Source organism: Saccopteryx bilineata, chromosome 2 (assembly GCF_036850765.1).
Source record: "Saccopteryx bilineata isolate mSacBil1 chromosome 2, mSacBil1_pri_phased_curated, whole genome shotgun sequence".
NCBI lineage: Eukaryota > Metazoa > Chordata > Mammalia > Chiroptera > Emballonuridae > Saccopteryx > Saccopteryx bilineata.
The window spans coordinates 286,200,909-286,216,239 of record NC_089491.1 but is presented as its reverse complement, the minus strand read 5'-3'; the positions used below and the strand labels follow the sequence as shown (position 1 = coordinate 286,216,239).

Here is a 15,331-nt window from a genome sequence, read left to right as displayed (position 1 = left end):
AACACTGACTTTAAAGGAAGAAGACCACCAGGGGAGAGATTCCTTTAAAAATCACCTCGGTGCAACTATGTGGGACCTCCGAGAGAAGAGTCACTTTGCACAAAGCATACTGGCCAACCCGCCTGTCATGACTAGGGGAGGCGCCTGTGCAGGTAAAGAGAGATTACACCAACAAACGAAACCAAAAGCAGAACGAGCACTGGACAACCCGGAAGGTCTTCGTGTTACTCCCAAGACAATGGTCTGGGGTTCACAACGAGGGGACAGGAGCCGGGGACGGGTGCAGAGAGGACCGCAAAGACCAGGGTGACCCCACTTACTTCCTGACTTGACTGTCCGCCCTCTCCGTCACGTAGTAGCCCGGCTTGCACTCATATCGGCAGGTGGAACCCACGTCGTGGTGGCCCTGGAGGCAGCGGGGCAGGAGCGGGCTGGCGTTGGGGATGGCAGGGGCAGCTCCGCACTCCAGCTTGCAGTAGGCTTCGGGGAGGGACCAGAGCCCGTCCTCCAGGCAGGACAGCCACGGGCTCGGTCCTGGCCCCGGGAAAGAGGAAAGAGAGGCACAGGGTGCTCAGGACGCAGCACCCACAGACATGACAGCAGCACTAAGAACCCAACCCTGCCAACACGTTGGCATTCTTAGAAAGCACTGTATCCTTTGTTGAGCAACTTCTCTAAAATCTCGGGGCAAATGCTTATCCTTCTATATTTCTCACCCACAGAAGGGCCAATATGGCCTGTTATATAAAGTAGGGCTCAGATGGCTATTCTTTGACATCAGAGAAAGAAGGGGCTAATCTTCTACCATTCCCTCGCTTCCAAACTACAAATAATAAAAATATAGCAAGCGACAGTGTCATGGAAAGCATCATCATAGTAACAGATTACCTTTCTATGCTGCTTCGTATACGTCAGGCACTATTCTAAGCAGTTTACACCTGTTCACTCATGTAAACTTCAAACCTCAAACAACCCTATGAAATAGATCTCATTGCTAACCCCCTAGTTTGCAGATGGGGAGGATTGGGTTTAGGTAACTTGCCCAAACTAGTAAGAAGCAGAGTTGGGGACTGAGCTCAGGTTGTGGGGCTGCCGAGTTCCGGGCTTAGACGCTGCCCCGTATGCCCACTCAGAGCCGTGGCTGCTCTGAGGCACAATCCAGGGACCTCTCACGGCTACATCGCCAGCCCACCCCAGCCCTTCAAAGTCAGAACCTGCCGCATGGGGCTTGGGAACTGCATGTGGAATAAGCCATTGTTAGGCACACAGAGGGCTGGTAAGTGGTCGAGAGCAGGTGTGGGGTCAGTTCGAGCAGGTTCTCCTCCCCGTCTTCACCTGTGACTAGTGGTACAGTCAGAAACAAATCTTATAACTGTGTGTTCATCTGTAAAACTGAACTAGAAGCACCTAACTCATAGGGTGGTTACAAATATGAAATTCTTAAAATGTGCACAATAAAGTACAGCTTTATCATTAATATTATCCAGAAACCGTTGGCTGGCTTGCCTCTGAAGGGCATACAATCAAAAGAAAAGCAGCCCTGGCCAATTGGCTCAGTGGTAGAGCATCGGCCTGGCGTGCGGAAGTCACGGGTTCGATTCCCGGCCAGGGCACACAGGAGAGGCGCCCATCTGCTTCTCCACCCCTCCCCCTCTCCTTCTTCTCCATCTCTCTCTTCCCCTCCCACAGCCAAGGCTCCATTGGAGTAAAGTTGGCCCGGGTGCTGAGGATGGCTCCATGGCCTCTGCCTCAGGCACTAGAATGTCTCTGGCCGCCAACGGAACAACTTCCCAGATGAGCACAGCATCACCCCCTGGTGGGCATGCCAGGTGGATCCCAGAAGGGTGCATGTGGAAGCCTGTCTGACTGCCTCCCTGCTTCTAACTTTGGAAAAATACCAAAAAAAAAAAAAAGAGAGAAAACAGAAGGAAGCCTTTGTTTCTTTTGGTAATGAGTTTCTGAGCCAGGGTGTTCTTTGAGGGATCCAGAAGAATGGTGTTGCTTTTGGGGACTTTGCTGGTGTTATCAGAAGAGGGTGGTCCAGCAGAGAAAATGAGAAGAGTATTGGGGTAAAGATCCCCCAAGGACCCCCGAAGGGAGAGGCACTGATGGCACCCTGCACACAGCTCCTGACTGGCCAGACAATACCTTGAAGCTTGGCCGGTGGGACACAGGAGATGGAGCAGCGTTTCAGGAAGTCTGTTCCCTCCGGGCAAGAGAAGGTCGCGTAGTTCACCAAAGATGGGTCAGGAATACCACAATCAAGGGGCGTGCAGCTCACTGCCCGGTCCCAGTGTCCGGAGGAACACGTGAGCAGGATTTCCTTCTAGAAACAGAGAACATTCCTCTGTCAAGCTCACATCAAAAAAAGGCTTATCAAAACAGTTCTGTGGTGGTTATTTGCACAGACATGCAAAACAGGTAAAAATTCTGTTGTCCTTCTCCCTCTTTACACCTTGTTGTCCTAACACACAGCCTCACAGCGCTGATGCTGACGGGAGGCACCTGTCTGTGCAAGAGGACCAGGACAGGGAGACACTCCCCCAGGCCGACTCTTGGGCGCCCTCCACGTGTTCCTCCTGGCCCATGCTCCGCCCTCCTCCTCCCCGCTCCGTGTGCAGAGGCGCTGGTCCATGCTCGTCAAGCCTCTGAGTGGACACACTGGCCGGAGAGTGGAGGGAGGAGGGAGGACGGAGGGGTGAGGTGTGTATCAGTCCTGCTCCCTCCCCGGGGGGCTGCCCTGCCCACACAGCTCCTGTGTCTTCCTGCGGGTCCTCTCACTGCTCTCCACAGTCCCCTCTTCGGGCTTTGGGTGACAGCTACCCCTCACCCTGCAAGATGGCAGCATCTCCCTGCACTTTCCCCATGTCCTGCCGCCACCTTGGCAAGTGGTCCCTTCACTGAATTCTCTCAAACTGCCCATTTTTGAGCATGTCCTCTGTAACCTGTTGGGACCCTTACTGATAAGCCAACTGATAATGCTACTAGGCCTCATCACCTCCACCGTAGATGGTGCAGGTTACCTGGGAACAGTTGAGAATTAATTCATGTTAAGACTCTTCTAAACCTTGGGCTTAAGTTTGAGAGAGTTCAGCCATTTCCCAGGGCATCGGTCCTGCAGGGTAGCCCTGGAGTTCATTACCACTAAGGACATGAAGAGACACTGACTGAGCACCTGGGAGGGCCCGAGCCTCTTCGAGGTCTGGGCGCACAGGATGCCCTCAGGGAACTGAGCGGCTACAGGATGGACCAGTGGCTCTGAAAACACCTGCAGGGGAAAGAATGCTAACAAGGAGCCAGAGAGGGACAAAGGGAGGATAGGAGGTCTGGAACGAAAATGCAAGAGATGCAGTTTTGTTATATCCTACCCCCCTCCACGAGGATCAGAGAGAATACAATTCAGAGAATGCAAAGGATTAAGACGAAAGAAGTAGGAAAAGGGAACCACGAAGGAAGAAAATATAAATACATAAAAACTACAGCGATGTCCTATATACGGGCTTGTTCTGTAGCAGCGAGGGAGCTCTAAGGGGCTAGCCAGAGGAGGGGCTGCCCGCGCTTGGGAGGCGGAGACGGTGTGACGGTGTGTCGGGAAGGTTCACAGAGGAGAGGTGACTCAGGAACTGGCTTTTGAATGAGGAGTGGGACTTGCCAACCGGAGAGGGGATGGGGGGACGGGGGGTGGGGGAGAAGAAAGTGTTCAGAGTGAGGGGAACAGAATGAACAGGAACTGTGGGACCTGGAAGCTCAGGGCTTGTTTGGGAAAAAGCACAGCTGTCACTCTAGCCAAAGGGTTACCAAAGGTCAAATAGAGAGAGTGAGGGGGATGGTTCTGTGGTTCAGCCAGCCAGCCAGCCAGGCAGGAGACCATGGGGGCCAAAGGTACAAGGACTAGTGAAAGCACCTGTCACCCCTGACACCCACTCCTGGCCGGCGGCTCCGCCCTGCTTCCCGAAGTTCCCCAGTAGCCTGCCAGGAGGAGCCAACTCAAAGCCAGACACATTTTTCTGTTTAGTTTCAGTTGTGTCAACAAAAAGCAAATAGCCCCACTGTCTTGTGATCGCAAGCCGGGATTGTACAATTTCCTTAGTGGGACCCACCTCAGGTGACAGGAGAGGACAGCTGGAGAGCTGACTCCACCAGACAGCTGGTAAAGGTGAGGCCCCAGCCCAGACTCTGCCCCCGATGCCCTCGCAGCCTGGAAGCCTGGCCCGAACCACAACAGTCACTTAAAGAACATCTCCTGAACTGCATAGAGTGCCTGGGTTTTCTCCTGGATTCATTAAGGACAGTCCATTTTGTTATGAATTTGCTCTTAATTTTAATGCATTGCAAGCACTGTCTTTTCTTCTCTTCCCTCCCTTTCCTAACACACAAATGTATTCAGTCCCTACCCTTTTGTTATTGTAGTTCTTTCTCATTTCTTTCTCTTTTCTACAGCAAGTTAAGCTGAGCTATGAACAGGTAGGTGACAAGAGCATCACATCAACCAGAGCACCATAGACAATGGTGGCTCAAGGTATACTAAAACTGTTTCTCTCTGTGCAGAATCTAAATCATCTGAAGCCCATGATTATATCTTTAAACTCCAAGCAAGTGAAGTTCTCCACTGACCCACACTCTGCTAAGCAGTCAACTGGTACAAAATGAAAACAATAATTCCCTCCTTCCAAACCATTGCCATCTGAGGGCCAGTGGCGCTTCCCCGCCCCCTCCCCGGGCCGTCCCCCTCAGGAGCTCTCCTAGAGCTCCACTATCTCTGCCCTAATGCATCTTTCTCAGGCTCACATCACGGTCATGTTTTCAGGATGGATTTCAAGTTTGAACTGCGCTGTAGAGTACTGAAAATTTTCTAAAGAAAAGATGGAAAACAACATTTTTAGCTGAGAGTACAGCATTATGCTCACGACAACGGCAGCCGAACACAGTGTGACATGCCTATCATTCTGCTAGAAGCTTTTAAATTATTCCCAACCAGTCATCATAACCTCAAGATACAGAAATACTCTGGTCCTAAAACTGTATTTTACAAATGTGTAAACAAACTTAAAGAGGTTAGTTTTCTTTTGTTGTTTTGTTTTGTTTTGACCTAAAATGACACTCCTAATAAGCAATGGAGCTAAAATTTCATTCCAGATCTGTTGCCTGAGCCACACCCTTACCTCTTAACCACCTTGAAATCCTGGAAATGGTGGCAGCTTGCAGAAATTTGGAAAATTCTGGCAAAGCCAGAATCATGATAGAATTCCCACCTCAGTAACAGAGGGAAGGAGAACCAACTCTTTCTCTAGCCTTCTTGCAAGAAGGGCTGGAGGCAGGGTGGGGAAGGGTAGGAGAATGAACCACAGAGAAGCTGGCTGCAACCTATCTTGCCCTCCAACTGTGGACAAGGCTGAATTGAACTGGGACATTCACATCTTGAAGACAAAAGTGGGGACTGTTACTTCTGACAGGAAGACAAGAACAGGGAGCAGGATGGAACAAGAATCCCTACCCACTGCCCACCTGGAGAGCTGGCACCTGGGTCATGGGAACAGCACAGGCTCTTATACACCGTGCACTTCTTTAAAGCTATGCTTCCCCTGCCTTGTTGGAGTTCTCATTTCTCATTTTTCCTTTCAAATGACTTACAAACACCTGTCCTCCCCCCATGGGGCCAAGGCGAGGAGCATGAGTACCTTCCCTCCCCAGGGGCTCGGTCCTGACGACCACAGATTTCCAACTCACCTGCATGGGCCTGAGGTACTGCCCACTGCTGGCCTGGAGAACAAACCCTCTTTGACAGGTGACAGCACACTTCATGTGACCTGGGCCACCAGAGGTACAGTTCACCACATCCGTGTGATCGAGCAGCAATGGTGCACAGCTGCCCTGCTCTTCACAGGGCCGGTGGACACAGCTAGGGGCGACAGAAACACAGCATCTTAGATGGACCCAGAACCAACAGGCAGCAGCAAAGACTTTGTGGTGCCTTCTGGAAAATGCCTCTCAACCACAATGAACAACTTTTTCCCCCAAAACCTACATTTAACTCGTCACCTCCTTCTATACGACCTGGAACCACACAACATAAAATCAACAAGAACAGTATCAGCTAAGAAGTAATGATGAAGTGACTCTGTAGGGCTCTTCCAGGAGGACAAATGATGATGATGAGATAAGGTGGGGAATGTGTCCCCAAAGCTCTGGGTGGCATCAGAAATGAACAGATCACAAAAGTAACCCTCAACATATTTAACCCTTTGAGTAGTACGAACATTCACGTACATCCTCCAAAGGGTTAACAAAAAACTCACTACTCAAAGGGTCAACAACCAGTACTGCTGGGCCCCAAACAGCCAGAACAGACCCAGGATGAAGGTCAGGGAAGAATCATGGGGGCTCCTGGTTTTCAGGCATTCACTTTGTAGTTAATGACAGGTTGGGCCTAGGGGGTCCCCTATAAAGGGGTCTGGGTACCCGAGATGAGAGAAAAGGCAACATTATGGAAATATTTTTGACAACAAATCACAGCCATGCCCACCACTGAATATCAGAAACTGAGCCTGTGACGGGACGAGACCCGGGATACTGACACACGCCCACGCGCTGGACACTGGGCTCCCAGGACTACTTCTCAGCAGAGGAAGACGGCGGCCTGGAACTGCAGGGACAGTCAACCAGAAACAGGAGAGCTGAACTCACCACAGGTCTGGGAGACTCAGCCTGGACCATAACATCAGTCAGGATGTGACAGAGGAAATAGCCTCACCGCCTAACTGGGACCCCGGTTACTCCCTGTGGGATTTCGGCTGAGTCACTCACTCCTTCCCCCACAAGATGAGGGTAGTAACGCTACCCATCCCACGGGGGCTGTCACTGCATTGTTCCAGTGAATCCCCTCTCCAGCTCCACTACAAACGGCCCAGGACCCACCCACAGTGGGCTGTTTTCTGTTAGCCACCCACACTTTTTAATTTTCCCATGTCTGCACATTTGCTCAATTTGCTGAGATTCCTAAAAGACCTTCCTTCAATAAGGAGCCCTCCAAGTATCTTCCTACTCTGAGCTTCCCAGGAAAATGTAAAAATAAGTAATATTCTCTTCTAATACCTCGTTTCCTCCACCTTGCATTATAATCATAGATGCATTTGCTTGTTCTTCAGTTAATAACTCATCCTTTGTTCCACAAGGCAATTGGTATCTAAATGTCTCCTAAACAGACAGCAAAGTAAGTCAATAGCTCTCAAAATGGGAACTATGTTCAATTTTCTAGTGGCAGATGGGAAACTGAAATACAAAAATATTATTACTAAAAATGAGTTGGCCATCTTGCCCTACTCATTCATTCATTCATTCATTTATTCATTAAGAAGCATTTACTGAGTACGTACTGTTGGCAAGGTAGTGGTCTGAGTACTGGCATTCCTTAAGGAACTCAGAAGTCTAGTGGGAGGGACCAACAAGATATTTTCTTGCTCTTAAAGTTGTGGCAGTGATGCTAAGTATTAGCCAAAATGACTAGATTGATTTTGTTATCATCAATTTGCTTTATTTTCCCCTGAATTATAGAAGTGGCCAGTGACTTTATCAAAGGGCAACAATATAAGAAGGTGGAAAATAAAATGTCATTGCACATACTGCCCTGAAATAATTGAGAACTGAGTTAAAAATCACTAGTCCCCCCCCCCCAAAAAGAGATGGATTTGATCTGAATATGCTAGAGTTGCTGCCCCTGATCTTGTACCCACAGGACTAAAGTCACACGTCAGTGACATATTCTCACTTTTTTATCTATGCTTTTTAGGTATGGATGAAGGGATAAGAGCCTCCACAGAGGGGAAAATATATGAGTTGAAGGGGGTTGTTAATTGTGAGCAGGAATCCCCCAAACACAAAGCTGATAATTGTGCAGGAAAGATGGGAAATACATCTTTGCCTCTGAGTCTCTGTTCAGCCTACCAAAAGAAGGGATCTGAACCCAACTATCCCTCCTGGGATGAAGTCAGAACACCTCATCGGGGATGCTGACACGCTTCCAGTTCCACAGATGCTACAGGCCCTCACGGCCACGAAACATATTATTTCTTCAGCCTGTTAAGCAGAGAGAGTGCTGGGAAACAGAGACTCGTGAACAGTTGTGGTTTGGGTCAGCTTATTGCCAAGAAATTGATGTGAAATAGCACGTGCTGTTTTTCAGCGATGCTGTCCAATTCTGCCATGTCGCCATTGGGGACAGATCCATGCTGAGATACAACACAAAACCCATCCTGTAAATGTGCCCTCCTCCAGTCAGGATGGGGTACCATGCGCTACCGTTGCCATGACTACCAATGGTGTGCAAAGTCCATCCAGCATTGGCAGGAGGTAGGAAGAGTGAGACAGGGGAGAACAGACCGGGGGTGGGTTGGGGGGGGGGAGGTGACATGAAATAAAACCAAGATGAAAAAAAAAAAATCTACTGAGCCCAGACCTGTTTATGAAGTGAGAAATGGTTTTAGGGCAGTGGTGGCGAATTCTTTCACTAGCTTAGATTTCCATTTGCTTCCTTTTTAAGGAATTTGTTTTATGAGGATGGTGTTTGTCAGGTCGTTAGCTTCTGATGGCATCTGGTACCAATTGTAGGCTTTTCTCACTCACACCTCAACCCCAAAGCCCTCTGTGTTTCTTTCTCTTCCACTACAAACACTGCCTTTCTGAGCAGAGCCGGGGCCCCAGCTCGCCATCCACTCCTGAAGCCGCCTCTCTACCTGGCGCTGCCACACGACATCGCAGAGATAATGCGAAGAGGAAACGTCGTTTTTGAAAGGTCTCCAAAGCTTTCTTCTTAGGGTCTCTGGACACATGTTAATGACAGGAGGCGGCAGGAAAGCTTGCAGTGCCCCGAGAGGTGGGAAGTTGGGTGTTTATCTTGGTTTGACATACAAGGAAACCGAAGCTGTCTGGAGACGGGGTGGAGGCCACACAGTGAGCCCGGGAGAGTCCTCCGCTGGGTGGCTGGGTCTCGGAGTGCGCATGCGCTGCCTGGGCCAGCGGGACCGCAGGCCATCACTCTGGGGCGAGGCTGCTTGCTTCCCTCTGGCTTTTTTCTCCCTTCAAAAGCTAGCGGCGTAGGCCAGGGTGAGCCACAAAGCTCCTTGGCAGGGCAGCCGAGGACAGAAGCATAGATTATTTAACAGCCTGTCTCCATGTTGAGCAGCTGTCTCTTAAACAACAGAGAATCGAATCGGGCACATTGGTCCAGTGGTCGGCCGTGGTGTCCGCAGGGCGCCCTGCTGAGAGTGTTCCCTCCTCTGGCAGCCGCTCCTCACCCTCCCACCCACTTTTTCCAGATCTCTCCTTACACCTCATCACAACGTGTTCTTAGGTAGGCATGTGATGAACCCAGTCCGCTGTGATTCACAGGTATTTCCATATTAACAGGAGACAAAATTTGGAAGCCAAAGGAATGAGTCTCTCCTGATGGAATTTTTTAAGTCGGGAGGAACCTTAGAAATCACACCCGGCCGCTGGCTGCTGCCCGCCCACCGTAACCGTGGCTGGCTCCTGGGCTCTCCTCGGGGTCTGTAAGGGACGCCTGTACTTGGGACCCCTCGGTGACACAGTTCCATGAAAGGGTGACCTCTATGCCATGCGCCTCCTCAGTCACAGGCATGCACGGCACTCAGCAAAGGTTATACAACATAGACATCCAGACTTTGTCCCCTGGAGGCTTTGAATTTCTAGCTCTGCAGGGAGATCCTGGCATCTGTGAGTTTTTAAGTTTCAACGTGATTGGTCGAGTTTTCACCAGGATTGAAACCCGGCACCATAAAGGTCTGGATACAGGGGACCTGAGAGGTGTCAATAAATTCCATAGGCCAAGACTATAAAATAACAAGGCTGGGCCAGGAGGAACTGGTCCCACTGCTTGATCCCCGCTTTAATGTATTAAGCACAAATTATCACGTGGAAGCCACAAGATACATCAAAAGCATGAAACATTCCCCTCATACTGAAGAAACACTCAATACAGCAGAAGAGAGAAAATAATGAAGTCATGTGTTACTGGTTGGTTATACAGCCACGCTGTCTCAGAGAAAGTTTCATCAGTGGGTAGGATTTGACATCCAAGAAAGAGCAGGATTGGGGAAAACAAAAGAGATAAATAACATCCTGGAATGTCACCTCTGGTGCTATTCAGACAGGACACAGGGCCAGACGTCACTCTCAAAACCTAGACAGAAATCACCATTTCCCCTTTGCCTCTGAGAACTAAGCATTTTATTTTACTGAAGAAAATTCAGTATGTGTGGGTTTCTTCAATTTTGACTCACACATCTGGAGAACTTACACTGAAAAAGGTGAACATCTGTATTTAAAGACAGACTAAGGCACACTCCCAAAGTTCTCCTGTGCCGCCCAGTGGTTGACGAGGGACAGGTAAGGCTGACACCAGTAAGCAGGTAGCATTCTCTGCGGAGGGAGCGGACAGACCCACTAACAAACCTGTCTTGAGCTGTCCCCAGGGCATGCCAAACCAAGCACATTTGCTTTTTTTAGCCTTCCATTCCTTGAGGCCATTAGAGGGAAGCTGGCATAGCGTTCAGCCAAGACCCACACGTGGGAAGGTGGGTGACTCCTGATGGATAGGCAAAGTCCGAGTTGTCCTGTCCGCAGCTTCCCCTCTGTTTTGGTCCAAGGTCTCCTAAGGGTCTGAGCCACCCTGGAGGAATTTTAGGAGGCTATGACAATAGTCTGGAGTCCGTCAGAAGCCATCGTCCCATTTCTCCCATATGAGAGTGGATGGAAGATTGTGAGTGAAGGACTCCCTTTCCTACATATAACTGCTGGGGGTGGGGAGGTGGGTGACCTCTAACAGTGAGCTTAGGGGATCCACAGCTTGTTAACACATAAACGCACCTTAAAGGCTGTTCAACCAAGGAAACTGAGACCAAAAGAAATAATGGGCTATTCCAGAACTTTCTACCACACTAAAATGACAATAGAGAAACAAAGAAGCATTTAATTAAACTTGGCGCAAACTCAAAAGCAGGATGGCATTAGCTCGTGACCTTTCCTAGCCAATATGCCATCTTCCTTTGGGCTGCTAGAAAAGGCCAACCACTATTCGACACCCAGAATCTAGGCCAGTTCAGGAGAAATGGAATGGCGTGGTGTGGCGTGGCATGGCGTGGCGTGGCATGGCATGGCATGATGCAGGAAGGAGCAATATCCATGTGGCCTGGGTTCTGGTCTTGGCTTGCCAGTGCTTATCTCTGCGACCTTGGGTAAGCCTCTTAACAACTCTGGCCCTTTTTCTGCAACGTTGTAAAATGACAGGGTTGAACCAAGTTCTCTCGAAGGCCCCTTCCAGCTCTAACATGATATTTCATTTCATAGATGAGGTGCTGGTGGTATTGGGGTAGGAGTCCAGAAAGCCACGAATGGGCAGGATGTGGTGGAGAAACCAACAAAGAGTTTCACGCGAGCTTTCTTGCCCAGTGTAAGTTTTTGCTCAATGCCTCGACTTTTCAGCTGTTTCGTTCGACACAAGATTGCGATCCATTTATCCAAGAAGTGCCGCCACTGACCCAAGAGCGAGGTCAGCAGCTTCTGCAGAAGCAGCCCCTTTAAGGTTAACTAGTAAAAAAGGATCATATATCTCTCCACTCCCCCACTGTGTTTTATGGGTTCGTATTGAAATTAGAGGGTGCCGGTTAAGAAGGAATGTATGCTCTGCACTTGGCAGCAGACGGTGGACGGAATGCAGAGTGGACTGGAAGAGACCAAGTCCTCATTAATCTTCCCACCCCCAACAGCAAAACCAAATAACGGTGCTAGCATCCATCCTTAGAGAGCTTTGCTCTTTCTCCAAACCAGAACAATGGGAGAGGGTCTCCATGCAAGCACACCACACTGCCTCCTCCGCACTCTGGCCCCATCGCTGTTCCACAGGACATGGACCGTCAGCCTCCTGGGGCAGAGCCGTGCTGGTCCTTCAAGGAGCTTCACTGAAGGATCATACCAAAGGGGAAGGGAAAATTGATACAAGCTCTTGTCTGAAGATTCTCATCGGAGAGTGACAGAGGACTCTCAGTAGTAGCGCTTGATCTTCCCGCCCGTGACTGAGTGACAATAAAGCACTGCCCTGAGCTGACGCCTCCTTTCATTCTGGTCACCTGGGGAAGTGGGCGTGCCAATGCCTCTGTATAGATGTCCCTGCCCAGAGCTGGCCCCTTAAAATGTCCCTGTCGGGAGATGTCCATCTCTTTCGAGAATGTGACCTATTTGGAAGTTCAGGACTGGACTCTGGTGGCTCCAGTCCTGGATAATTTGCTTTGCTCCTTTCTGATTCTGGGCACAGTTCTTAACACACCTGACTGCAACACTCAACATCCCAACCAAATGCCCCCTGTCCTTCTAAGGAGAAACAGACTGACATCACACAGCCAAAAGTACTCCCTTTCCGAAGCCCTGTGTTGCTAAGTTTCAGAACCCACAATGTTAATGTAGACCATAAAACAGGTGGAAGACCCTAGGAAGAGTCGAAACGGTTGCTGGCTTACCAGCAGGGACAGCACCCGTCAGGAACGACAGCCAGAGATAGATACACTTTTTCCTGCAGCTTGTAGAGCAAGGAGCCTCCTCCACGTGGGGCATTTCGGAGTGAGGAGTGGTCACCGCGGCCCCCAGGTGACTGCACGGTCATTCAGGAGTGACACTTCCCTGGCCACATTCTCAAGCCACATCTGGGGGACTGGGAAACGTGGGTTAAGGGAAGGGACAGCACAGCCCCGTGAATGACGTTGAGTGGGCAGGAGCGGCTGTCTGCAGTGTAGCTGGAGTGGCCCCTCTGGGGCAGGAAGAAGGGGTAGGTGGTGTCTCCGTGGCTATACGTAAACGATGTGTATGTTGAGGTCTCGAGGATTTGCAAGCCACACCTTGAATGAGTTCCCCGTTTACCTAAGTAGAACCTCAGACACAAGCAGGGCCCCTCTGGGACTTTCCCTCTTGCCCTTGGCTTCCTTTCCTGATCAAGTTTCTGGACTCCCTGACAGAAGCTTCAGACAGTTCCCATCACCGCAGTACCCCAGAATTTGTCAGCTCTTGGTTAACATCAGATTTGGAAGATGACTCCCTTCTGTTCTCTTGCTCTCCCAGGCACTCCCAGCCTTGCAGCATCAACGGCTCATGTGTGTAAGGTCGGTGGATAATGGGGGATGGTCACGTGAGGAATCCAGGCCCTCGAACTTTGGCTAGGACCGCCCACAACCAAGTGCGCCAAAAGAAGCTTCGCAGGAACCCTTTGGAAAAAAGCAACCGTCTGCCAGCCAGTGAGATTTCACCATGTTATATTAGCTCAACTTCCCTAGAGGGACCCCTTTAAATATCTCCCATGCGGTTTAATCCTTGCGACTTCCCTGGCCTCCATCTGGCCTCCATCTTTCCTCGGGGCCAGGGAACCTCGCCGGGTGGGAGATGCACTGTACTTAATAAAGCCTTTTGTTATTCCACACTTGGTGGCTCTGGCCCCTTCCTTCCTTCTCGGTGGGGAAAAATACCTTACAATGTGTGCCTGGAGAAACGAAGCCCCAAGGAAGGGAACGGGTGCTCTGGAAATCACATGGTGAGACTGTCTAGAAGACGGCGCAGCCAAAAGCAAGAGGCAGGGGTCTGGGCCCTGGGCTTGCCGCCTCTCCAATCACCACGCTCCCTCTGCCTCCATGGTCATGGCTACACAGAACCAGACATAGCCAGAGCATCATTCCAACCAGAACTTATGGTCACATCTGTCAACAGTGTCCATCCACTTGGCAGGCTGGCAAAATGACAGAACCCAGAAATATTGGTTTGTTTTTGTTTTCCATGCTCTCTCTACCAGCTGCCGTGAATGGAGACCATGAGGACAGGACAGGCCTGAGCAAGATGGGATGAGGACAGGACAGGCCTGAGAAAGATGGGAAAGCTGGTGGCACTTTAAACTCATCTCTTCTTCTATCACTCCTCTCTGCATCTCATGCCCTCCCAATACCCACCCCGGGGCACCCTCCAGCAGAGCCCTGGCCTGGTTTTGAGCTGTTAACATCCATAAGAGAATACTCCTGGTATAAACAGTCGATAATGGCTTAAAATATTTCTACTTTTATCAAACTTTTTTTGCGATTTTAAAAGAAACCTCTACAGAGTGTCAAGACTTGAAAAAAGCAACACTAAGAAGTGAAATTTCAGACACTGTGATAAGGCACCATGGAGTCAGTTTCAAAACCAGCCAATTCCTTAGAGGTAGATACCAACCCCAAGTCTGCCTAAGCTGTGTGCGCCAGTTCCTAGCTTCCCACCAGAAGCTGTCACTCAACTGGTTTTCAGGATGGGTCCCGCTAAAAGCCATCTCAGACAAGGTGACATTTTAATAAAGGCTAGTTCTAGAACACTCTAGCCGTATTCCAATAATTGCCTAAATGAGATCATGTCCATGACCTCCTCTTTGTTCCCCTATAACCCCTTGAGAGAAAACAGTTGAAAAGACTCAAACAGTTCGCGGTGCCTCCCCAAGAAGACCTGTCATCCACCAAGGCCGTCCATCACCGGCCAGGACCCTCAGAATCCTCTTGGGTGGATTCTCCTCCTTCCCTCTATTGTATGGGAAAATCATCCTGGGTAAGGAAGTTGGGCAAGAAACCTAGGAAACAGGCCCTGGCCGGTTGGCTCAGCGGTAGAGCGTCGGCCTGGCGTGCGGGGGACCCGGGTTCGATTCCCGGCCAGGGCACAGAGGAGAAGCGCCCATTTGCTTCTCCACTCCCCCCCCCCTCCTTCCTCTCTGTCTCTCTCTTCCCCTCCCGCAGCCAAGGCTCCATTGGAGCAAAGATGGCCTGGGCGCTGGGGATGGCTCCTTGGCCTCTGCCCCAGGCTCTAGAGTGGCTCTGGTCATGGCAGAGCGACGCCCCAGAGGGGCAGAGCATCGCCCCCTGGTGGGCAGAGCGTCGCCCCTGGTGGGCGTGCCGGGTGGATTCCGGTCGGGCGCATGCGGGAGTCTGTCTGACTGTCTCTCCTCATTTCCAGCTTCAGAAAAATACAAAAAAAAAAAAAAAAAAAAAAAAAAAAAAAAAAGAAACCTAGGAAACAACTGAGCAGTTGCAATTTTTTCCCTGCTTAGGAAACAAAAACAGATTCAACTTTCATTTGCCACACTGCTTCGGGGAAGAAGCTAATCAAAGGAGTAGAAATGCAACCCACATTTCTATAATGCCTTTCCTTCCCTGCAGCGGGAGAGATCATCATCCTGGAGCATTAAAAGGAACTCCTCTCCTAAAACTGACAGATGAGGAGCCAGACAATCCACAAATGTTTTCACACGCAGTCCTTGCGCAAG

The 15,331-nt window shown here is 50.1% G+C and overlaps 1 protein-coding gene across 1 annotated transcript in view; it reads right to left on the bottom strand.

Annotated features, from left to right (window-relative positions):
- PAPPA2 (pappalysin 2) overlaps positions 1 to 15,331 on the bottom strand; it is a 210,646-nt gene that overhangs the window by 59,933 nt on the left and 135,382 nt on the right. Inside the window, exons 14-16 of the mRNA XM_066261210.1 lie at positions 5,728 to 5,899; positions 2,149 to 2,326; positions 321 to 534 (exon numbers count right to left, since the gene is read on the bottom strand). Coding sequence (XP_066117307.1) covers positions 321 to 534; positions 2,149 to 2,326; positions 5,728 to 5,899 — 564 coding nt within the window. The remainder of the gene's footprint in view (positions 1 to 320; positions 535 to 2,148; positions 2,327 to 5,727; positions 5,900 to 15,331) is intronic.